This window comes from Heloderma suspectum, chromosome 4, assembly GCF_057233095.1.
Source record: "Heloderma suspectum isolate Gila_16-S chromosome 4, 16-S_ref, whole genome shotgun sequence".
NCBI lineage: Eukaryota > Metazoa > Chordata > Lepidosauria > Squamata > Helodermatidae > Heloderma > Heloderma suspectum.
The window spans coordinates 181,527,746-181,550,773 of NC_139461.1; the positions used below are offsets into that span (position 1 = coordinate 181,527,746).

A 23,028-nucleotide genomic window follows, 5' to 3' on the forward strand; every position below is an offset into this window, starting at 1 on the left:
ACGTGTATTCGGTGTGTGTGTGTGTGTGTGTTTGGGGGGGGTTGTTGGTTTCATCCGGGTTCTTTACTGCCCGAATGTTGTGTGCGTGAGAGAGAGAGAGGGAGAGAGAGATGAATGAATATGAATGGGAAAAGGGCTACGTGCGGAGGTGGGCATTACATCCGGGTCTCCGGGTCCATCAGCCGGAGAGGAGGCGACAACGCCGAGCCGCTCCATCCGGGCCCCTCCCTCTGCGTGAGGGAAGTCGTCCGGCAATGTCGGCAAGGCGGGGAGGAGCGAGCCGTGAGGCATCTTGAGGAGAAACGAAACCCCCTGGCCAGCCGGTCGTTCGCTCGCCGGCCCCTCCGCTGCGCTCCGAAAGCCGCTCAGGCAACTGCTCTTGCCGCGCAGGTACGGCTTGTTTCTCAGGGGACGCCGCGGAACCCACTTGGGCCGCCTCCCGCCGTAAGGAACGAGAATGCCCGGCCCGGGTGTGTCGGGAGAGGGGATCTGCTGGCTCTCCTGCTCTTCATGAGGGGCTGAGTTTGGGCCTGCCAAGCGCTCTCTCCCTCTGTCTCTCTCTCTCTCACTCACTCACTCACACTCGCACGCACTCACTCTCTCGCACATGCACACGCGCACACTCCCTCGCGCGCACGCACACGTCCCCCACCCCAGGCCATTCTGCGAGCTGAGTGGAGAGGGCTACGCCAGCCGTGTGAACAAGAGCCGCAGAGCGGGGGGAAGCCGTTGCCCCTGCGTCCCCATGCACCCCTGCTGGGGGGCAATGTGGGTTGACTGGAGAACGCGCGCATTGGCAGCGGCCGCCGCGCATGCCGACGTCATGGGGAATATGCGCACTATTAGCGGTGTGAGCAGGGAATTGTGTACCTTGTCTGGTCGGTACGTAGAACCTCCACGAGATTCTGGAGGATGCGAGTGACTCCTAGGCTGACAGATGAATGTGCATAGCGTCCAGTGAGGAACATGCACAGCGACAGGGCAGCACATAAAATAGCCAGGTGATGCTTTCAAGTTGTGCATGCTTCCCAATACAATCTAGAGATGATGCACTTAATGAGCAATAGGTAAAATCCTCTGATGTGCTGCACGTTCTTCCTTCAGCTTGCATTAGCCACAATGTATCAACAAGCCAAAAGGGGCGGGGAGGGGATGTCTCCAGTGCGTTTATGGAAGCTTCCTTGCCTGGTTGCCTGGTTGTGATTCTTATTTGTCACAGGCTGCTGGGTGAGGAGCTATTTACAAGCTTTCTGTATCCTAATCAAACCAGTGGGTGAGTTGCACTTATCTGGTGTCACTGGTAAGGAAAGTGCTCTGCATATGCATAGAGGCATTGCACTGCTTCACAGATTCCAGTGCTGAGTCCTGCCACTAACAAAAAGGTTCTTGAACTCCTCCATAGCCAGCGGGGAGAGTATTAAGTGTGGACCAGAGCTTAGCTATGAAACTTATGACACTATTAGACTATCTCTGCCTAATCTATTGCTCAGGGTTATTGTGCAGATAAAACTGGATAAGCTCATGTACCCTACCCTGAGTAAACTGGAAGAATGTGATACAAATGAAATACACAGTAATAAATTGAGTTGTATACCCATTTCTATTTTTTCATTGTATAAATAGGTTGTTGGTGTATACTGAATTCGTATTTAATCTGTCAACTCACCTGCCATTAGTACCTTTTTGATGGGCAAAATAGGATCTCTCTGACTTGAAAATGGGTTTAGACAACTTTACTATTCAGAATATTATAGTGTTTTGGGAGTAAAGTGGTTTCAATTTCTGTTAAGAAAACATTGAAAATTTTATTGGGTAATTTCTTTGGAAACTGTCCACCTCTAAGAATTATACTTAAAATTCATGGGATAGAGACTTAAACTGTAATATTAAAATATGAAGAGGTAGTTTCTATCATAGTAATTTTCTGGCAGCACATAGTACTAGATCCCATGGAAGAGCTAGTACATTAAGGATGCAATGCTATTCATGTTTAGACAGAAAAATGCCCTACATGCTGCCTGGGGAATGCTGGAGTTGTAGGATGTTTTCCTACCTAAACATGCAAAGGATTGTCCCCTTGGCTTCTTTTACTATCACAGTATGAACCCTAACTTAATGTAAAAGAAATATGCCTGTATCGGAATACTGGAGCATATGACAAAGAAGGTAAAACTGGTGATGTGCTCTGTAACCATTGGACATATATCCACCAATAACTGGTAGAATCATAGAATAGTAGGGTTGGAAGGGGCCTACAAGACCATTGAGTCCAACCCCCTGCTCAGTGCAGGAATCCAAGTCAGAGCCTCGTCTTGAATGCCTCCAGTGTGGGAGAGCCCACTACCTCCCTAGGTCATTGGTTCCATTGTCATATTGCTCTAACAGTCAGGAGGTTTTTCCTGATGTTCAGCCAGAATCTGGCTTCCTGTAACTTGAGCCCATTATTCCGTGTCCTGCACTCTGGGATGATCGAGAAGAGATCCTGGCCTTCCTCTCTGTGACAACCTTTCACGTACTTGAAGAACGCTATCATATCTCCCCTCAGTCTTCTCTTCACAAGGCTAAACATGCCCAGTTCTTTCAGTCTCTCTTCATAGGGCTTTGTTTCCAGTCCCCTGATCATCTTTGTTGCCCTCCTCTGAACCGTCTCCAGTTTGTCTGCATCCTTCTTAAAGTGTGGTGCCCAGAACTAGACACAGTACTCCAGGTGAGGCCTAGCCAGTGCTGAGTAGAGGGGAACTAGTACTTCCCAGATTTGGGAGCTATGCTTCTATTAATGCAGTCCAAAATAGCATTTGCCTTTTTTGCAACCACATCACATTGTTGGCTCATATTCAGCTTGTGATAAATAGGTTCTGAAATTAAAAAGAACTGAAGGATTATTGCTGCAATAGAAAAGAGCAAGTCAAATGAGTTTCATGAATGTCACCTGGGGTTCCAAATCTCCAGTAGTCATACGCAGTGCATTGGAGAGGTAAAGTTCCATGCAATTGAAAAACATGGTTTGTGGGAACGTATACAATAATTATGCTTTTAATCAGCAAAACCCATCTTAATGCAGCCTTCTCCATCTCAGTGCCCTCCATATGTCTTGGGGTAACTCCCATCAACTCCAGCCAGCATGTCTGATAGTCAGGAATGTTCGGTGTTGTAATCAAAACATCTGGGGGCACCAGGATGGGGAAGGCTGTAATGCTTTAGTTTAATTTACTCTGTGCTATTCTATTTTCACAATCCCTTATGTATTAAATATTCAAAATGTGCCTTTTATATTTGTGCTTGCCCAATTCATTTGATTGGGTTACTGCAAAAAAAGATTCCATCAGGACTGAAGAAATATTTCAGGTATTCAGGTGCCAGCATCAAATTTTCCATGTCAAGATAATTATATTCCTTCTTAGTCAGGCTCCCTGGGGATTGTGCCATAGACAGTAATCCACGAACTGTTACAATTCTAATACTTAAACTGTTTTATGCATGCATTAATACATATATGCTGGTTTAAGTATGTTCTGGATTTCACTGCTGCTCATTTTCAATAGGTTGGATCCAGATTTAGGCGTGTGCAACTGAGCTGGCAGAAGCAGACTTCCCCACTCTGTCCTCCACATGGCAGTCTCTCCAACCCTCAGAAAATACTACACAGAGGATAGGGGGACCCTGCTGAATGGGGTGAGCTGTGATACTGGGGGAGAGGGAATTCCTGAAAATTGGGTGGAGACACTTTCCATTAGTAGAGCCCTTCCATCCATGGAAGGCAGATCCTAAACCCAATCCAGGGTTTCTTTTCTTTCTGTTTCACAGATATGAGGGTTGTATATTTTAGATTTAACTTCTGGATAGTAGCTAGCTGAATATCTCAGATTTATGACATAGCCATAAAAGTTATCAAAGTTTGAAGAACATTTTTGTGCTTCATAACTGTGTCCGTACAGATCTCACTGTAGAAAAGAGAAGGACAGAAAAAAGGCATTTTTAAAAAAAGGTTTTATCGTGCATGTTTTCTTTTATGTGCTTAATGAATGTGTTTTATTTCAGGAGGGCTCCTAAGTTTGTCAAGCAATGGAAGAAGCAGCAGGTCAAATGCAGCCCTGCAATGAGAAGCAGGTACCAAACTCTGAAGGTGGATATGTTTGGCAGGTTACGGACAAAAATCGATTGCGCCGTTTCTTATGTTTTGGTTCTGAAGGAGGTACTTACTACATCAAGGAACAAAAATTGGGCTTTGAAAATGCTGATGCTCTGCTGAGGCTTATTGAAGATGGCCAAGGTTGTGAAGTGGTACAGGAAATAAAGACGTTCAGCCAAGAAGGCAGGGCAGCAAAACAGAAGCCTGTATTGTTTGCACTTGCCATTTGCTCACAGTGTTCTGATGCAAAAACAAAACAAGCGGCTTATAAGGCTGTCCCTGAGGTTTGTCGCATACCAACCCATCTCTTCACTTTCATCCAGTTTAAAAAGGATCTGAAGGAGGGCATGAAATGTGGCATGTGGGGTCGTGCTCTCAGAAAAGCTGTTGCGGATTGGTACAATGGCAAGAATGGCATGGCTATTGCCTTAGCAGTGACAAAATATAAGAAAAGAAATGGATGGTGTCATAAAGATCTCCTCAGGTTGTCACATTTAAAGCCTGCAAATGAAGGTAACAACAACTGTGAATATTATGATATACCTATATTGTCTGCAATAAACACTTTTTTCCCTACAAGTGTGTTTAAACAAGAGAGGGATGGAGAGAGGAAGCCTGCATAAAGCTGGGGAGTTATTGTTGCCTGAGGTAATTTTGATATTATAGAAATGGACATCCTTTTGGATGGTACACTGGCATGTAAATATATGCATAAATGTAATGTTTAGACCACACACTATACATATTTCAAATTCAGATACAAAGAAGTGTGGCCCTGTGATTTTATTTATAACAAGGAAAGCATCCCTTGACATATTAGTATAATTAATTTTGAACTGAATGCAGAAAGTCTCACTTTTTTAAAAAAAAAAACACTGCTTGTTTACATTTGTGTTTTGTGTACGGTCTTTATTCCATTCTGTCAGATGAAGGAGAAATTTTCTCAAACAGCTCTGAATGATTTTTCCATTTCTAGTTCTTATTTCACTTGGTTCATTGATCATAGTCTTGACATTTTTCTGCAAGCAGTAAATGTGCAAGAATTAAACTGCACATTTAAACTGAAGAAATTTTGCATATTCTGATGTGGATAATAACTGGGCTACTGATTTATGTTTCCTAGTGAGATGGGTGTAAATCAGTTTAGTCAGATCGGTAGCAAACTGAAAGTATAAGTATAAGACTCAAAATGGATTAAGTAACTAGTGCCAGCTTGTATTTCTCTCTTTTTTTTCTTGTGGCTTCTTTTGTGTGTTATTTAAACGGCAGTCCTAAGCATTGTTACATAGAAGTAGGTTACACTCCATCAAGTGGGATTTACTCCCAAGTATGTATTCATAGGTTTGCAGCTTTATACATGTGTAATCCTTGAGTCAGCACCCAGGGCCAGGTTCAGTTATTCTCTTTTTATATTCTGGCTTGAGCCTCCATCCGGGTCCCCAGTTTGGATGTCTCACAGTCTCTCTCTCTCTCTCTCTCCCTCCCCCCCCCCCCCAAGATATGGGCAAGCAACTGTACATATTCAGGTTAACTAACAATAGTGCATCAACAAAAGACTAATAACATAGACAAAACTACAAAAATACTTCTAAGTCCAAAACTTCCAATCTCCTCCCGAGATACAGATGTACCAATGGAAGTCTATGTCCTTTGGCCTTACAGTTAATTCAAGGATACAGCCAATGGGTAGGGGTCATTTACTGGTAGGTGGCTTTTACTAACCATCTAAAAGTTTCAATGGAGTGGGCCTGGTGCATCTCTATTTAGTGGACCTCCTTGTCAGGCCTAGCTCAAGAACTGCTTTCGAGCCAGAGTCTGATTCAGAGTTAGAGCAGGATGATTTAGGCCCTGAGCATCCCATGATCCAGTCATAGGATGCTCAGGGCCTGGGAGCTTAGCTCTGCCTAGCTTCCCACCTGATTGCAGGTCAAAGGAGTATGATACTCCCTATCAGCCACAGCTGCAATATGTTGCCTTGAGGGAGGCCTCTGATTTACAGCCTTGGATTGTGAGACTAGCTGGAGGAAGATTCTGCAGGGGACGGGGACTTCGGGGATGTCACCCAAGTTTAGGTGCCAGTTCATGAGGGCAGAACAGAGATGCCCTCTTAGACATACTGGTCACTTATGAGCCATATTCCCTTGTCAAGATAGATGGTCAGAAGGGCAGCTTTAGCAGCCCCTCCCCTGTATTCAAGCTGGTGCAGAGGCAAATAGCCTTTGCTGGGAACAAATGTCTTAATGCTCGAAATACTTTCTTGCCTTGACTTGTCGTGAATCCTGCACTCTTGTCTGCCCTGAATCCTGTACCACTGAGATCCTGGCTTGAAATCTATTGTTGGACTTTAATTCTGACTGGGACTCTGTGGACTGTAGCCTTGGAACTTTCTTTTGAATAAAGCAATGTGCCGATAGCCTTTGCTTAGGCTATTTGATTTATTGGGGTCTATAAACTCTGTAAGCTGCTGTGGGTTCTGGAAAGCTGGTCCGAGTAACATGATCTGTTGCAATAAAGAATTTAACTGAATTTTGTGTTATGTGTTGGGTTGCCAACGTATGTCAGAAAGTCAGGCCTGGTATTCCTTAACAGTAGTGCCATGTTAGCATACTGGTAACAAATGAACAAACTCTGTAGCCAGCCCCAGAAAGGAATTGAGTTGTCAGATGCTAGAACACCTGAAATTTCCAGACTGTTTTCACATGTTCAGTAGTCAAGCTGAGAGGTTGCCAGAGTATGCAAGTCAGTTAATGGATCCCTTTTCACCAGAAAGGGTCACAGCTGGCGAACCATCCAAAGCTCAAAGAACATACTACTGGGCATGGCTGTTACCTGAATATCCAGAAGCAAAGCCGGGTCCAGGCCTACCCCTAAACTGCAAACTTGCTGTTTAACGGGCAATCTAGAACAGTCATATTTCCCACATCCAAGTCAACAGGCTCCCACCACCAGCATTTCCATTTTGTCCAGATTGAGCTTTGGTTTATTCCCTGCCATTCAATCTGTTACTGATTCTTGGGGGAGACTGTAATGCCTGACACAGAAGGAGAGAAGTGGAGCTGAGTGACATTAGCATACTGATACTACCAGTCTTCAGATACCCAGATGAGCCTACCCAGTGGCTTCATGTGGGTGTTGAAAAGTATGAGAGGCAAGATAGGACCATGTGGAACCTCCCAAAATAAATTCCTTTGGAGAGAAGCAATAATCTTCTGACAGCACCTTTTGGAATCTTTCTGCAAAGTAGGAGTGGAATCACTACCTGTGTCTTCTGCTCTCAAGCACATAGGTCAGGAATTTGATGGCAGTGAGGTGTCAGTGTAAAAGTCTTGGGAAGCTGCAAGTTGTGCGCCTCTGATACAGGTGATCTAGAAAGATGCTATTCAGAGATTTAGGAGAAATAGTTGAGTCTCCCCTCCCCACCATAGGTCATCTGTGGGTGACCAAGGCAGTATCTATCCCAAACTTTAATAAGAAGCTAGAAAGATTTAGATCTGCCTTCCCCATCCTGGTACCCTTCAGATGTGTAGACTACAACCCCTATCATTCCCAGCCAGCAAGGCATTTGCCTTCCCCAGATATATTAGGCACATGTGTACTCCAACACATCTGGAGGGTACCAGGATGGGCAAGGCAGGTCTAAATAATCTGTTTCATCTGCAAGTGCCTTGGGCTAATAAAGAGTATTAATAGTCTGCTTCAGCACCATGACCACAAATGACAGATTTGAAACTGGTCTGTAATTCCCTACATTAGGGTGAGAGAGAGCTTCTTTAGCACAGTTTATACCTACTTCCTTAAGAGCAGATGATATCACTCCTTGGAAAGATACAGTATGCCTTCCATTAAACTTTTAACCACAGGTGGACATCACTGTAGAATATTCTAAAGTTGTGTCTGCGTTAGACCGCTGAGTTCAATATTATAGACTTATTCTGGCTGATAAGTGGCAGACAACAAGATCTATGTACCTAAAGATGAGCTAGCAGAGTATACTGGTCACTGGATGTCTACCACTTCAGATGCTTTTAAAATGTTATACCAATGCATTGATAAATACAGTCAGGGCCAGAAATATTGGAACAAGGATAACTGTTTTGGCAGTTGGCCTCTGTATACCACCACATTGAAGTTGAAAAGAAACACACCCAGATGGGAGCGAAGTCAGGACTTTCAGCTGTAATTCAAGGGGTTTGACAAAAGTGGGGCGCTAACCATTCAGGAAGGACAGCCAGTGGCATACACACACCCCCATTGTTGGTGGCTCATAAATAATGGAACGAATGGCTGACAAGCAGCTGCATGGCCAGGTGTAGCCTGTTTCCTGGGTACCCCATGACCAATCAAGCAGGTAAAAGGCCTGGAGGTGGTTCTGAGTGTTACATTTGCATTTGGTAGCTGTTCACTGGAACTCCCAACATGAGGTCCAAACAGGTGTCCATGCGAGTGAAGGAGGCCATTAGGCTGAGGAAACAACATAAACCCATCAGAGAGATAGCAAAAACAGTGCGAGTGTCCAACACAACAGCATCCTGAAAAAGAAGGAATTAACTGGCAAGCTCAGCAACAGCAAAAGGCCTGGAAGACCACGGAAGACAACTACAGTGGATGACTGCAGAATTCTGCTCATGGTGAAGAGAAACCCTTTCACAACATCTAACCAGGTCAAGAACGCTCTTGTGGAGGTAGGCATGTCATTGTCAACATCTACGGTCAAGAGACAGCTTTATGAATGTAAATGCAGAGGCTTCACAACAAGGTGCAAACCACAGGTAACGCTCAAGAACCGAAAGGCCAGGTTAGCCTTTGCCAGCAAATACCTAAAAAAGCCTGCCCAGTTCTGGAATAAGATTCTTTGGACTGATGAAACCAAGATTAACTTGTACCAGAATGATGGGAAGAGAAAAGTATGGAGAAGGAAAGGAACAGCTCATGATCCAAAGCATACCACATCATCTGTCAAACATGGTGGAGGCAGTGTTATGGCATGGGCATGTATGGCTGCCAATGGAACCGGGTCACTGGTGTTTATTGATGACCTGACTGCTGAGAAAAGCAGCAGGATGAATTCTGAAGCATATAGAGCTATACTTTCTGCTCAGGTTCAGCCGAATTCTGCCAAACTGATAGGACGCTGCTTCATATTGCAGATGGATAATGACCCAAAACATACAGCAAAAGCTATCCAAGAGTTTCTGAAGGCAAAGAAGTGGGATGTTCTTCAATGGCCAAGTCAGTCACCTGATCTCGACCCAATACAGCATGCTTTTCACTTACTGAAGACAAGACTGAAGGCAGAAAGACCCACAAACAAGCAGCAGCTGAAGGCAGCTGCAGTAAAGGCCTGGCAAAGCATCTTGAGGGAGGAAACTTAGCATTTGGTCATGTCCATGGGTTCCAGACTTCAGGCAGTCATTGACTGCAAAGGATTTTCATCCAGGTATTAAAGGCGATCCTTAAGTTTGAAATGATGTTAATTTGTTCCATTACTTCTGAGCCACCAACGATGGGTGTCTGTGTATGCCACTGGCTGTCCTTCCTGAATAGTTAGTGCCCCACTTTTGTCAAACCCCTTGAATTACAGCTGAAAGCCCTGACTTTGCTCCCATCTGGGTATGTTTCCTTTCAACTTCAGTGTGGTGGTGTACAGAGGCCAACTGCCAAAACAGTTATCCTTGTTCCAATATTTCTGGCCCTGACTGTATATTTAACTTATTTAATACCTTTGATGTTTCTAGAATGGGATTTAGTTACTTTTTTTCTTTGTATCTTGAAAATGTGAACAATGTAAAAACCAAATTTGTTTCTTTTGTTTGAAAAGTAAATATAAACTGGATTCACATACCTTATTTCCTATGGTAAGGAGCAACTCTGGAGTTGTTGGATGGCCCCAAGGTCCTTTCCAACTTGTCACATGCCACTATTTTCAGTTAAGATATATTGTATACCTACGATATATCTTAAATGAACACAGCGCCATGTTTGTTTTATCCTGGCCTTTTTACTGTTGCAAAGAATAAAAACTATGGAGAGCTATACCAGGCCAGAAAGGATTCCCATGCTTTCTCTGCAATCCTAGAGATTTAGGGCAAAGGAATCTTTCATTTATGGGGGGGTGGGAACCCTTTGTGTATGTATGTATTTAATTGCATAGTAAAACTATTGCTCTTCTGAGTTTTCACTATGTCCCACTATGAAATCAAGGGAAAACGGACAGAGAAATTGCCAGTTTTTCTAAGCTTCCAAATAGAATTTATTTCAAAATAAATATATTTTGCAAGCTAATTGACAATTTTACGGAGCATGCCTCTCATTGAAAACATCCTGTTCAGAAGCTGTTATGCAGTATACTGAACATAACTTTTTCTCTTTCAACAGGCCTTGCTGTAGTCACTAAGTATGTAATGAAAGGGTGGAAGGAAGTCCAGGAGGCCTATAAAGAAAACAAGCTTTCTCCTGAGACTGAAAAACTGTTAAAATATTTGGAGGCAGTAGAAAGGGTGAAGCATACAGAGGATGAATTGGAAGTGATTCATTTGATAGAAGAGTTTAATTTAGTTAGAGAACATCTCCTGACAAGTCATTTGCAATCTAAAGAGGTGAGTAAATTATATAAGCATTAATACTCTGCAATATGCTTACACCATATCCATTTTGTGTATGTACTCTGCTAAAGTCCTTTGTTTCTATAACACTTTTAGAATGCATTATGTGTAGTTAACTTGACAAAGCATGATTGCTTTTAGTTGATTCTTAAATGATTACATGTAGTAGATCCTCATGTTTAAACACTATGACATCTCCCCCCCATCCCCTCCCCATCCCACCCCTGGCTGCTTTAATCCCATTCTTTATAAGGTGTGGAAAGCATTGCTTCAAGAAATGCCCTTAGCAGCAATGCTGAGGAATCTAGGAAAGATGACAGCAAATTCTGTACTTGAACCGCAAAGTCCAGAAGTAACAGTAGTTTGTGAAAGACTAAGAAATGAAAAATTTCTTAAAAAGGTAAGAATTTATTTGTATATTATTCTAAACCCAAATGGTAACTCTTTTTGTGTTCGTCTACTAACATAAAATCCATAGGTGTTTACACCTAACACTTGATTATTTCATATTTCTGAATAGAAAATTTTGATTAACGGGTAGTATGTTGGATTGCAAAGGGCATAGACATTGAAGAGAGAAGGTTGCTATTCTTACTTCAAGAACCCACCTTTGGGGTCTTTGGAATTATGGAACATTTAGAGAAGATTAGGAAAATGCATCCTGTGTAGTCTTGCCCGTTCATATTGCCACAATATTATAAAGAAATTGTTTGATTCAGTGAACCGTTGGGAGTCATCATCTTAGAAAGGGATGAAGTGTTGAGGTACTGACAAACTAAAAAAGCATTATTACTTTCTCCACTACTTGGGTAGCATTTTAAGGCAATGGAAACTTCTTTTTAGACAGATGGGGAAGCAATCTCCTTTTGTGGAAAGGGGTTTCATCCTTCTATGAAGCTTCTGAAGTCTGTGAGGTTTCTGGAAGGTTATGATAAGGGTAGGAGGCAAAGGGTATTGAGCCTGTAACATAGCTTGGATCATGCAGGCAAAATCTATGCAGGCATTTTAGAAGTTTAAAAAGCCCCAAACAAATGAACAAACATTCCATGTACACATTGAAAGAGGCTTTTAATCCTGTTTGGTGTGAAGTGAAGAAGATAATTGTCACAGCCCATCTTAGAATTATTATTTTCAGTTACGATGATTAGGAGCCAGCTTAGGAATGTTATGCTTCTTTTTTCTACCTAGAAATATCTAAAGGAATAGGAATTTCTATCACATAAATACAGGTCTTCTGTTCAGTCAATGGAAATTACAGGTGTAAAGAGAAATGAGTTTTATTTGCTTATTTTTGAACTTTTTTTGTCCATTAGGTATCTTTGCAAATGTACCTTTATTTATTTATTTTGTCTAGGCTCGAATACATCCATTCCATATTTTGGTTGCACTAGAAACCTACAAAGGAGAACGTGGCTATCGGGGAAAACTTCACTGGCAACCTGACAAGGATATTTTGGAAGCTCTTGATGCTTCATTTTACAAGGCCTTCAAGGTAAATGTTGTGAACTTGTAGGCGCAAGAACTTACACTAGTTTTAACAGCATGTTGATTTTAAACTTATGTCTTAAATATTTCTAGTGTAGGTCTCCAGATGGGCAATCTCCATTTAGGGAAATACTGAATTTTGGTAATAAATGTTTAAGGAAAGGATGGTAAAAGTTCCTAAGAATTTTGAAAACAAAAATCTCCTTATGATCCGGAGCCACAAGAGCATCACCACCTCCTTAATCCAGGCTGCTGCTGCTTCCTTTCTTGACCAGTTGAAGACCCATTGGAGAGTCACTCTTCAGATTATACTTGGCCACTTCCTCCTGCTGAATTTCCAGAGGTCTAATATTTGGTTGAGAGGGGTGGCTTGCAAAGAAGAATACCTAGTGCACCCTTGGCATGTCTGAACTGTATTGGGTACTTAGTTCTGTTAGCAGTTTCCTTGACTGATATTGCTGATTCGAAATACATCTGTATACTATAAAAGCAGCAATAAAAAACAAAACACAAACACTAGCTTTTCTTACTTTTTCCCCCCTCCCCCCTCATTCCTTTAGACAGTAGAGCCAACGGAAAAGCGTTTCTTACTTGCAGTTGATGTCAGCGACTCTATGTTCCAAAAGGTTTTGGGCAGTGTGTTGAATGCTAGCACAGTTGCTGCAGCAATGTGTATGGTAAGAGATGTCACAGTCTTGCCAGATTCTTTGGACCCAATTTGAATTTGGAGTGGCTTTGTGCTCTTTTAGGCCCAAACATGCACTGTGGACCTAATTAAGTCACACCTGGAAATTAGGATGATGGTGGAATAAGGGAGGAGCTTGCGTGACCTTAAGGACTCCTGCCTCATGGTTTCAAAGGTAAAAGGAGATACGCAAATACAAAGTTTAAAGGAAAAGCTACAATCAAATTCTTTAGTGAAACCCTCAAACACAACCCTACCCAACTTTATTTTATCATATCAAAATAGAACCTTCTGAAAGTGTGTAGGTAATCCTGCATGTTTTTGGGAGGTCTCTGCTATCGTTTTTCAAAACGTAGTGTGGATACAAGGGAGAGTTCCCTTGTAGCCCAAATGCCTGAGGTAACACATCTGTTCCAGGCTTGGGCTGTTGGGACTTGAGTGTCTTGATGTTTGGGAATATTTGGAGGGGTGCTGGTGGCTGTCATCCATCTTTGCTTCCTGACCTGCCGACAACTCTAGCCATGCCACCACTCATCCCCACCCCCAACACACACAGTGGCACCTTTTCTGTTGCCCAAGCTACAGCAAGGAACAAAGTTCCTTTACAATAGCTTCTCCTTCCCTAGCTAGAGCAGATGCTTTGAGCAAGGTGGTGCAAGCCTTGAGTACCTGTTCTAGCAAGGCAAGAAGGAGCTGTCTTGAAGGCACTTCCTCTCAGAGTTGCAGCAGCAGCACAAAAGAGGAAGAGAAAGGTAGAGGGATCTGTAAGAGAGGATGGGGCTGGAAGAATGAAGGGTGGGTTGGGGGAAGAGATTCTACAGCACTGGGGACTTACGGAAAGCCTGAGGCAGGGGATACCTTTTGGTCACCCACCAAACACAAAACAAAAAAGGGAAAATGGAAATAACATCATGATTTTACTTTCTGCGTTATTTGACTCTTTCACCAGGTTGTTGCACGCACCGAAAAAGATTCCCATATTGTTGCCTTTTCCCATGAAATGGTCCCTTGTCCAGTTACGGAGGACATGACTTTACCTCAAGTATTACAGAAAATGTCTGAGGTATCTAAAGTTTGTATTTTTGTGTGTGTCTGTATACGTGAAAACTGAACTAAATGTACTGAATTGTGAAAAGGAAGTAGTGTTTAATAACTTGCTCAGTTTGGAGAAATCTTTTCTAAACAAGCAATCCTTTCATGTATGCATTTCACTTTCAGATGCTTATTTTCATCTTTTTAAATTAATGCTGTTAAAATTACTAGCGTACATTCAAGTTATTTTTTAAAACAATTCCATACAAAATTTAATTGTAAATTCCTGTTACAGTTTACTTGGAAGTAAGTCTCACTGCATTCACTGGGGCTTTCTCTCTAATAAGTGTATTTAGAATTGCAGCCTTGTTTATATTTTTACATTTATAGAATGCTTCATTTGGTAGGATAGGATGTAGACTTATACCAAACACCCATAGAACAAAACTAAACCATGGAACTGAAATTCATTATTGTTACTGTTAAGCTCTGTCAGATGTACATGACACAGAGTTGCAAAACAAAATTGAAGGAAAAGACCCTGGCCTAAGGAGTCCAACAGTTTAAATTTCAACAGAAAGGGACACAAAGGGAGGAAGAGAGAGGCAAGGGAAAAAAGGGAAGAGCAACTACAACTACATGTACCTAAGCTTTGTTGCAGCTGAGAATGAGCATTAAGCGAAAGGCTTCACAAAAACGTGGGCTTGAGGTGTAATTTGGATGGGGAGAGAGAGGGGTGGCATTATGTAGCTGTTTTGGGAGGCAGTTCCAGGAATAAGGGACAGAAAGGGAAAGTGGATAGAAGTGTTTTAGAGATCAGGAGTAACTGATATGGAGGAAAGGGCTAACCCTTCCCTGTGTGCACCGACATCATGTCTCCCCCCCCCCACCCCCGCGCTGCCTCCTGCAGTTGGGCTTGGAAAAAGCCTTTCAAGCTTAATTGCTGTGGGAGTAAGGTGAGGAGGGTGATTGTGCTTGAGAGGGGGAGAGCTAAGTTCCCCAAATGGCCCTGCTGTGCTGCAATTAGGCTCGTGGGGGTGGGAGCCTTCCATTGGCTTCAGTGGAAGGTTTTTTCCAAGCCTAATTACAGTTTGGGGGGGGGGTGCGTGCCTATGCGTGTACGTGTATATATATTTTGAGTGGTGTGTGGGTGGGTGTATGCATGAATGATGTGTGCTTATGTGTGAGAGTGTGGAGCGGCCCCACTCACTGCTGGCATGTGGCCCCCAACAGGTTGCCAGTGAGTCAATGCAGCCCTTGGGCTGAAAGAAGTTTCTCACCCTTGTTCTAGGGGCAGGGTATTCTACATTTCTTTGGTTGCCTCTAAAACTACCTCACTATGCACTCTTTACTAGTTAATCTTTGGCATCTCCAGTTAAAAGGCTCAGGGAGAAGGCCTCCGCCTAAGACAGTGGAGAGATGCTGCCATTCAGAGTAGCCAATACTGGACTGGAGGTACAAATAGTTTGCTCTGGAATTAGGCACCTTCCCAGGGAAACAATTATTTACTAGGGATAATGTGATGCGACCAAGGAAGATTGTTGTCTTGTATGTAGACTTCCATTCACCTTCCCCATGGCAGCCTTTTGCATCAGAACTATGTTCATGTTGGGACCATGATGGCATTACTAATAGCTTTTTCAGCCATGGAACAGCTATTGACTTGCTCTGTTCTTGATTATAGTTCCTTATTTATCTTAGATTCCAATGGGTGCTACTGATTGTTCTCTTCCAATGCTTTGGGCTCAAAAGACAGGTGTAGCTGTCGATGTCTTTATTGTGTTCACGGATAATGAGACATTCTCTGGAGATATTCATCCTGCCACAGCCTTGAAGGAGTATAGGGAGGTAAATGCTCTTTGTATAATGATACAAAGTCATTACTGTATAAAATACTTGATTTTTAAATGCTGAATTGCAGAAAGGGGGGATCTTTAGAAACAATTATGTGTGGCAATAGAAAAAGTGTAAAGATTGGGGCTTATCACACTATTAAAAGGTTTAGGGCTCTATTAATAATGGTCTAAACACTGAGGGTTGGGTCCAGGGCCTGCTTTCTGCGAGAGGAAGGGATCTTCTGCAAGAGGTAGGGTTCTGCTTGCAGAAGGTCCCTCTGCCTGATTTGGGGGATCCCCTAGTTCCCCCCTCCATACCACAACTCACCTCATTTGGCAGGGTCTCCTGTCACTCAGTGTAGCATTTTCAGGGGGCTAGAGGGGCTGCCACAGGAAGGAGGGGGCAGGGAAATCCACTTCCATCAGTGCAGTTGATCCATTGGAAAGCTGGATCTAACCCAAAGTAATTTCTTAAAACATTTTGCTCAGTACGTAGTAGTCTTGTCTTTTGTCTGTATCAGTGTTGGGCGGTGTGGCTCTCTGGTGGCTCCATATGACAATCAAGCTTTCTAGAAGTATACCTGACCTGTGTAAGTAACCCATGAATGCTATGATGCATGTCATTGGGGACTATGAAAGCTCTGCCAGGGCCAAGCAGAAGGGAGGAGCAAGAAAAGGAAAAGGACCACCACAGGCTGGGACAGAGGCAATGATAATATGAAAGCCAGTCCTTTTCCTCCATGTACCAAGGGGACATAATCTCAGTTGGGATCAGAGACCCTGGGAAATTGCCAGAGGAGGCAAGTCATTACATTGCCCTGAAGCAAAGACAGTGAGCCAGTAGAGTTTACTCTGAGGTTTGGGATTGGGAGCCAGGCCAGGGTCCCTGTACCTGCTGTAATAATGTCTATGAGATTTGGCTTTTATACATTGTTCATAACTTGTTGTTCCAGTGCATACTGGGAGAGAAAAAATATTTGTTTTTCTTTTTTTCCTTTAGAGAATGGGTATTCCATCCAAACTGATAGTTTGTGGAATGACATCCAATGGCTTCACCATTGCAGACCCGGATGACAGAGGCATGTTGGATATATGTGGCTTTGACACAGGAGCACCAGATGTCATTCGAAACTTCACTCTGGATTTGATTTAAAACTGTGAGCACTTGCTTTACTGAAGCTGTTACTGGCTGAAGACATTGACCAGGGACCTAGCAGTACTATCTCATGGCTGAGTCTGATGCATCATTTGGAATGTTATAACATTTTTAAAGAGGATGTAAAGAGAGGCAGAGGCAATGCCCACTTTCTGGGGAGATTGTTTACATCTGTTTAACATAGATTAAAAATAGAAATGGGAAGCCTTCTAGAAATAGCTATGTAACACAGTGTATGCTTTTAATTTTTTTTTTATAATAGTTGACCTACTACAAGGTATTCCATCACTGTAAACTTTATTTTCCAACAATAGTTTTTCTTTATTACTACCAAGGTAAGGTGAGAAGTGATGTCAATGTTTTACCACTGTGTTGGGTTAATAACTGTTTGCTCGAGTAGTTTTCATTCATTGTATTAACAAGGAAAAGTGAGGCCAGGTCTGCACTACAAGTTAGCTCACTTCTATCAATGTGTATTGGTTTGCATTGCTCACAGGACATTTCTGACTGGCAACTTGCTGCTTTCAATGCACTTTGTATTAGTTGGTGATTCTGTATCTACAAGTGTTGAGGTATTTGGGACAACTGGATTGTCCCAAGGGATATGTGGCTTCAGCCTCCTCCTAAAATCTTCCTTGTTTCAAAACAAGTCTTGCAAGAATTGCTCAATTTTGTAGTTGTGCATTACGATCACACCAGTTTGTGAATAAGCATCTTTTACATTTTGTATGTTGTTTCCTGGCGTGGAGACTAGGAGGGCTCATCAAGCAGGTTTGTGTGTTTGCACATGTTAGAAAAGGAGAATAAGGCTGATGATTCACTTCTTTGAAGCCAGGGACAATGAAGGGTTGAGGAAAGAATTCACTAACAGACAAAAGTTGTGATGATTAATTTCCCAGGGTTTCTGTCCACATACATTTTATAGTGCAGCAAATAGAAGTAGGGAACTCATGTAAGGCAGTCTTGTGAAGCAGGAGTGGGGCCATGCTTCTGGCTCCACCCTAGTGTCATATGCCCGGGTTAGCCCTGCCCTCTATCTGCATGTTGAGCGTGGATAGTTGCAAAGGAGCCTGTTCCACATGATCGGGACACCTGGTTGAGCGCTATCCCGGTAGTGTGGAGTCCCTATGCCTGAACAGCTGCTCTCCCACAGAGGTTCCTTCGCAGTCCTTTTTGCTCAGTGCATGGATGTCAGGCAGTGGGACTACCCTGAGGATATGACGTTAGGAGCAGAAGGGTGGTCCTGCTTCTGTTTCACGACAGGACTGCCCTACACATAAATAACATGTGGATAGGGCTTATGATAGTGGCTTAAGTGTGATAACACTGAACCTATACAGATTCCAGGTGTATTGAATGCAGTTGACGCCAGTGAGAATCACATTATAGGTACCTCCTGTCAGCAGTGATTTTTGATAAAATAGTGGTGCAGACTGAGCCTAAGAACCACCCCTGGAGTTTTCAGCTGTGTGTTGTACTATAGAGAAATTCTTCCTGGAATGCACTAGACCATGTAACTGTGAGAGTGATACAAAAGCTACATACCCTATTTTAAACTGAAGGAAAAAAGTTACAGTAAAATTGTAATGGATGGGTTGTATCCAGTAGTAGCACATGTGGAAGACAGATTGTGCAACTGATCTTTCTCTTTCTCTCCTCCTCCCTGGACTCCCCAAAATGGCTCTTCAGAGGGGCTGTCGTACGGTGGTGCAGTGTGAGGGGGGAGAATTGACTGAAAGTAGGTGGAGGGATCTTGCTCCATTGGGAGTGCCACTGGTGCAAAATTCTTCTGCCTGATATAGAGTGGTTCCTCCCTCATACTGCATGTCTTGTCCAACGCAGACTCTGTTGTTCAGAAGGGCCCCTGACTCTCTGGAGACAGTTCTTGGAGTCTGCAGTGGGGAGGAAGTGAAGAGAAGAAGAGAAATACCAGTTGCGCAAGCTACCTTGTGCAACCAATAGATAAAAGCCAGCATAGTTTGGCTTTTCTGGAGTTTGATATGTGTACATATATCAAGATCCTCTCCTGCACAATCCCCTCTGAAGGGTATGAGAGGTACACAAGGGCTGCCGTGTTTTTGTGCAATTCCCATTTCCTTCAGTGAGATTGTGCAGAAGGTTGCCAACAGATTACCTTTGCCTTTATAGAACACCTGTGTTAATCAGTTCAACTGGTAGAGCAAAATCAATACTAGTGCATGTATATTGGACTCCCTAACTATGCCATATAATTCAAAGAAAGTTTCTAATGGATTAGCCATAATTTTGATTTAGCTTGACAAATTTCTTTCACATATATTTTGGAAAATGCTTCTCAGTGCAAGCAGTGATCCTTTTTTGAAAACCAAGGATAATTGTAACAAAGAAATTATACAGCACATTCTGCTAGTACCATACTTTCTGTAGCCAACTGCTTGTACGGGACTCATCCTGCTAACCATGGGCTTTAGACAGGAATAACCAAGACTGCAATATAACTGTTTGTTTCTTGTCCCAGTCAAAAGGTTTTGCACTGTATTCTGAATGAGAGGCATTTACGGTAGGTACTTGCATTTTTTCACAACTCCAGAACATTGCTTGCAGTGTGTGTGTGTGTGTGTGTGTGTTTAATGCTTAAAATTGCTAGAAAAATTTATCCAACCTCTTTTGATAATAGTAGCTAAAGAATAACACAAATCGTTCAGAATCTGCAGTTGTTCCAGGGTGTACATCTGAATCTGAGAGTATGTAAATAGTGAAATGTGCTTAGTATAGGGATGCAATGTTTGGTTAGAGGACTATTTAATTAAACTTTGATCAAAAAGATGTTTGATTAATTGAGCAACACCTTTAAAAATAATAACATTGGTGAAATCCAACAAGTATCCCACTGCCAATGGAAGGCTTCTAGCAATGGAACAAGGAGGAGGCAATTCTTGGAGGGCACGGGGGTGGACAAGGGTGCAGGGGGAATGAGAGGAAGGAAACGTTCTATTGCAAGAGCAGAAGTACAACGTTGGATGCATCCAAATATAAGCACTTAAACTGCAAAAGACAGTCACCATTGTAGAAAAGCCCTAACTTAATATCTTCAGAATAATGATTAGAATTTGGTACAGTTCAAATAGGTGTGGGTTGTTTCTGTTAGCGCTGCAATGTGTAGTTATTTTTCTGCCCTCTACAGAAGCAGCAAGTGATCAAAAGCAGCTATATTGAAATCATGCCATTTGAACAACTTGTGGCTGCATGAAACTCTGTCTGTAAATGATCTTTATTAAAGAATATTTAAGTGTCTGAAAAAGTTTCCACAGTGCCAGGCTGATTTTCCAGTATCTTGGATTATATTTGTTCTAAGTTAGCTTTCTTGTATATTTTCTGAGAGGACTCCTAAGGCATTTCTTAATTATAAAAAATAAATATTCTGGTTATTCTTATGCCTCTTCCTGTAGAGAAATGCTCAACATGGAGTATATGCATGGCAAATCTACAGATAATTGACATTTACTTACAAAATGAACAGAACTGCTCTCCTCTCCAGGTATGAGAATCTCAAAAGCACAGAAAATGGTAAAGGATAGAATAACAACTGCTGTTAAGCCTGAAAATAGTTGCTGTGCATAAACGTTCATATCTTTGATTTTAAATATGTGCTTTATATGGCATTTGTAAAGGTTTGGTTGAAGACCAGGTGGTTCAAAGAATAAGCTAATTGTAAGTAGAAACTAAATGAAGTGACCTTATATAGCTTTGGCACAGATTTAGTTTATTGAAAACTACAAGGAATACAGCAATACCTGTAGCACGTTTCTATTTTCTTTAGAAATTAAGAATCCCGACTGTTTTGCAAGTAGAGCTTTTGGGCCAATTTTGATGTCACATTTTTCCTGTATAGAGGAATGCCTGTGGGAAAATACAGACCAAAAATGTTAAGTCAGAATGAAATATCAGTATGCATTTTCAGGAAAGATCCAGACATGATCCTAATTTCTTGCTATTAGGCTTTACTTTAGGTCCGGGGTGGGCAACTATGGGAGGTCCTGGGGCCATTTTCACTGCCTAGACTCCCTGCCGTGGGCCACAACCTCCCCCCTTGCAGATACAATAAATACATTAAATAAAAATTTAAAATAGCACTCTAGCTGGTACAGACACCATTTTTTCTGAATTCTTCCTCCCTCCCCTGGTTTCGGAGGCGGTGGGGGCCATATGTAGGCCATGGATCACGTGTTGCCTTCCCCTGCTTTTGGTGCACCCAAAGATGTAGTTATCTTCTATGGAATTTTTGCCTCCTAACTCTTTCAATAAATAGCAGGGGCTTCCTGCCATATCTCAAACTACTTTTGAAATTTTCTTCAGCTTCAAAGAATGTTTGCTACATGACCTGGGAGAATGGTGTGGCTGTTCAGAAAACACAAGCCAAAATCCTCCTATGGCATATGGAACTAATCTTGCAGTTCTTTGAAGTAGTGTCCCTTTCAGCAAAAATATGTCCTGTGTTTGGTTTTTTTTATCTTGGCACAAGTTTCCCATGAAATGAAAAAAATATTACATGCGCATTAGCTGATAGACACTGTGATTCTGGTTCTAGGGCTGTTATTTTGGTTAGCCTAGCTCATTTTATTCTCCAAAACACCTAGGTTCACTTTACTGACAAATGCTGATTGTATGTCATACTCTAGCCATTCAAAATAACATTGAAAAAACCCAGATAACGTTTGTGACCTCACTGCCAAACTCCATTCAGAATTACATTTATTCAAAGAAATATTTTGAATTATGTTTTCACTAAATATCTGTGATGCTTTCAGATTACTTAGGAGGGTATTGGGTTCTGCCAATATTTTATTAAAAAATAAAAATTTTAAGTCAGTTTTGCAAAGATTTATATAAAAAGGTTATGCAAACTATTCCTCAGGGATATAGCTAGCTACTCTGCTTTTGTTATCAAAATGCTATGGAATGATTCAAGTTCTACATTTTTCTGCCTTTATTGCAGAAGCAGCAGTGTAGCAGGTAAGGAGGAAGGAAGGGAGCAAGAGAACAGAAGGTGATGTGTCACATATCCAAGATGGTCCTGTATCCAAGATGACTAGCACTGTTTCTCATTTTTCTGTTGTTATGGTTTGGGTCCAGAGATCTGCCTATGGACAGAGGTAGGTGGATGCTGCCTTTTCCACCCCTCCTTTCCCTACCTCCTGAAAATACTCTCCTGTGGGTTGGAAATTCCTACTGCATGAAGTGAGCTCAGTCCAAGGGGCTGAGGCTGAAGGTGGAGCTAACAGAAAGCAGGCAGAAGCTCCTGTGAGTTTTCCATGAACTCCCCCTTCCTACTCAGCAGGGTCCCCTGACTTTCAGCGGAGCATTTTGGGGGAGCTCTGGGGCTGGCGGAGAAAGGAGGGGTTGAGAAAGTCAGTTTCTACCTATTTCCATCCATGGGCAGATCTCTGGATCCAATCCACTCTTTAAAAACATATCTACTGTGTCCCCTACTCTGGGTATCCCTCTATTGCAGTCAAAAAGTATATATTAAAATGGTGCAGAATAAAATAAATGATATGCATGTGAGTGGAAGAGACAGTAGTATCAAGTGTAGAGGCTACTATGAATGCAGTCGGGTGCCTGAAGGATTTTAATGGCTGGTTCTACAAGGTAAAACAGATTCTCAAAAAAGCATCTTCTGAGAAAAGAGGGGGGGCTCTGCAGTGGGGAGGAAAGCAATGTCATGAGAGCCGCCTTCCACTTGCATCACTTTGCATACAAGCCATGGTAATGCCTGAACTGATTAGTGCTGATAAGTAGCCATTTCATAATGCTAAATAATGAGTGTGATCCTAGGCCGTACAAGCATTGGGGCTTTGTGTTTCCTTGAGCGGAAGTAGCCCATGTGCCAGCGAAGATTCCCTGCTGTGTGTATCCGGGTAGAGCGCTCCCCAGCTCAACTTAAGAAAGAGAACATGGAAACCCTTGGGTGTGTAGAGTGCTACGTGTATGTCCTGTCTTCTGGCTCATGATTAATCAGCAAGTTGTGGTCTTTTATGGTCTAGAATACAAAAAATACTTCCTTTGTTTTACCTGTGCTAATTTTGAAGATACTTTTCTTCAGTGTATACGGAATTGTCATGTTG

The 23,028-nt window shown here is 42.4% G+C and overlaps 2 protein-coding genes across 6 annotated transcripts in view; one reads left to right on the top strand and one right to left on the bottom strand.

Moving 5' to 3' along the window:
* The first annotated feature begins 223 nt into the window (after positions 1–223).
* On the top strand, positions 224–21,015 carry RO60 (Ro60, Y RNA binding protein). 5 transcript variants are annotated; one of them, XM_084851424.1, is made up of 12 exons: positions 224–390; positions 3,543–3,672; positions 4,039–4,642; positions 10,505–10,725; positions 10,985–11,131; positions 12,086–12,223; positions 12,777–12,893; positions 13,851–13,964; positions 15,635–15,781; positions 16,769–16,925; positions 19,422–19,463; positions 20,353–20,441. In XM_084851424.1, exons 3-10 carry the CDS (start codon positions 4,063–4,065, stop codon positions 16,919–16,921), a joined length of 1,617 nt encoding a protein of 538 aa, XP_084707550.1. In that variant the 5' UTR covers positions 224–390; positions 3,543–3,672; positions 4,039–4,062; the 3' UTR covers positions 16,922–16,925; positions 19,422–19,463; positions 20,353–20,441. The 5 variants fall into 5 exon arrangements, with proteins under 5 accessions (XP_084707550.1, XP_084707548.1, XP_084707551.1 ...); XM_084851422.1 differs by having other exon boundaries at positions 16,769–21,015; XM_084851425.1 differs by lacking the exon at positions 12,777–12,893 and having other exon boundaries at positions 16,769–21,003.
* The window catches only part of GLRX2 (glutaredoxin 2), a 28,540-nt gene continuing 23,621 nt past the window's right edge, over positions 18,110–23,028 (bottom strand). The window contains exons 5-6 of the mRNA XM_084851432.1: positions 20,698–20,803; positions 18,110–18,816 (exon numbers count right to left, since the gene is read on the bottom strand). Coding sequence (XP_084707558.1) covers positions 20,727–20,803 — 77 coding nt within the window. The 3' untranslated portion in view covers positions 18,110–18,816; positions 20,698–20,726. The remainder of the gene's footprint in view (positions 18,817–20,697; positions 20,804–23,028) is intronic.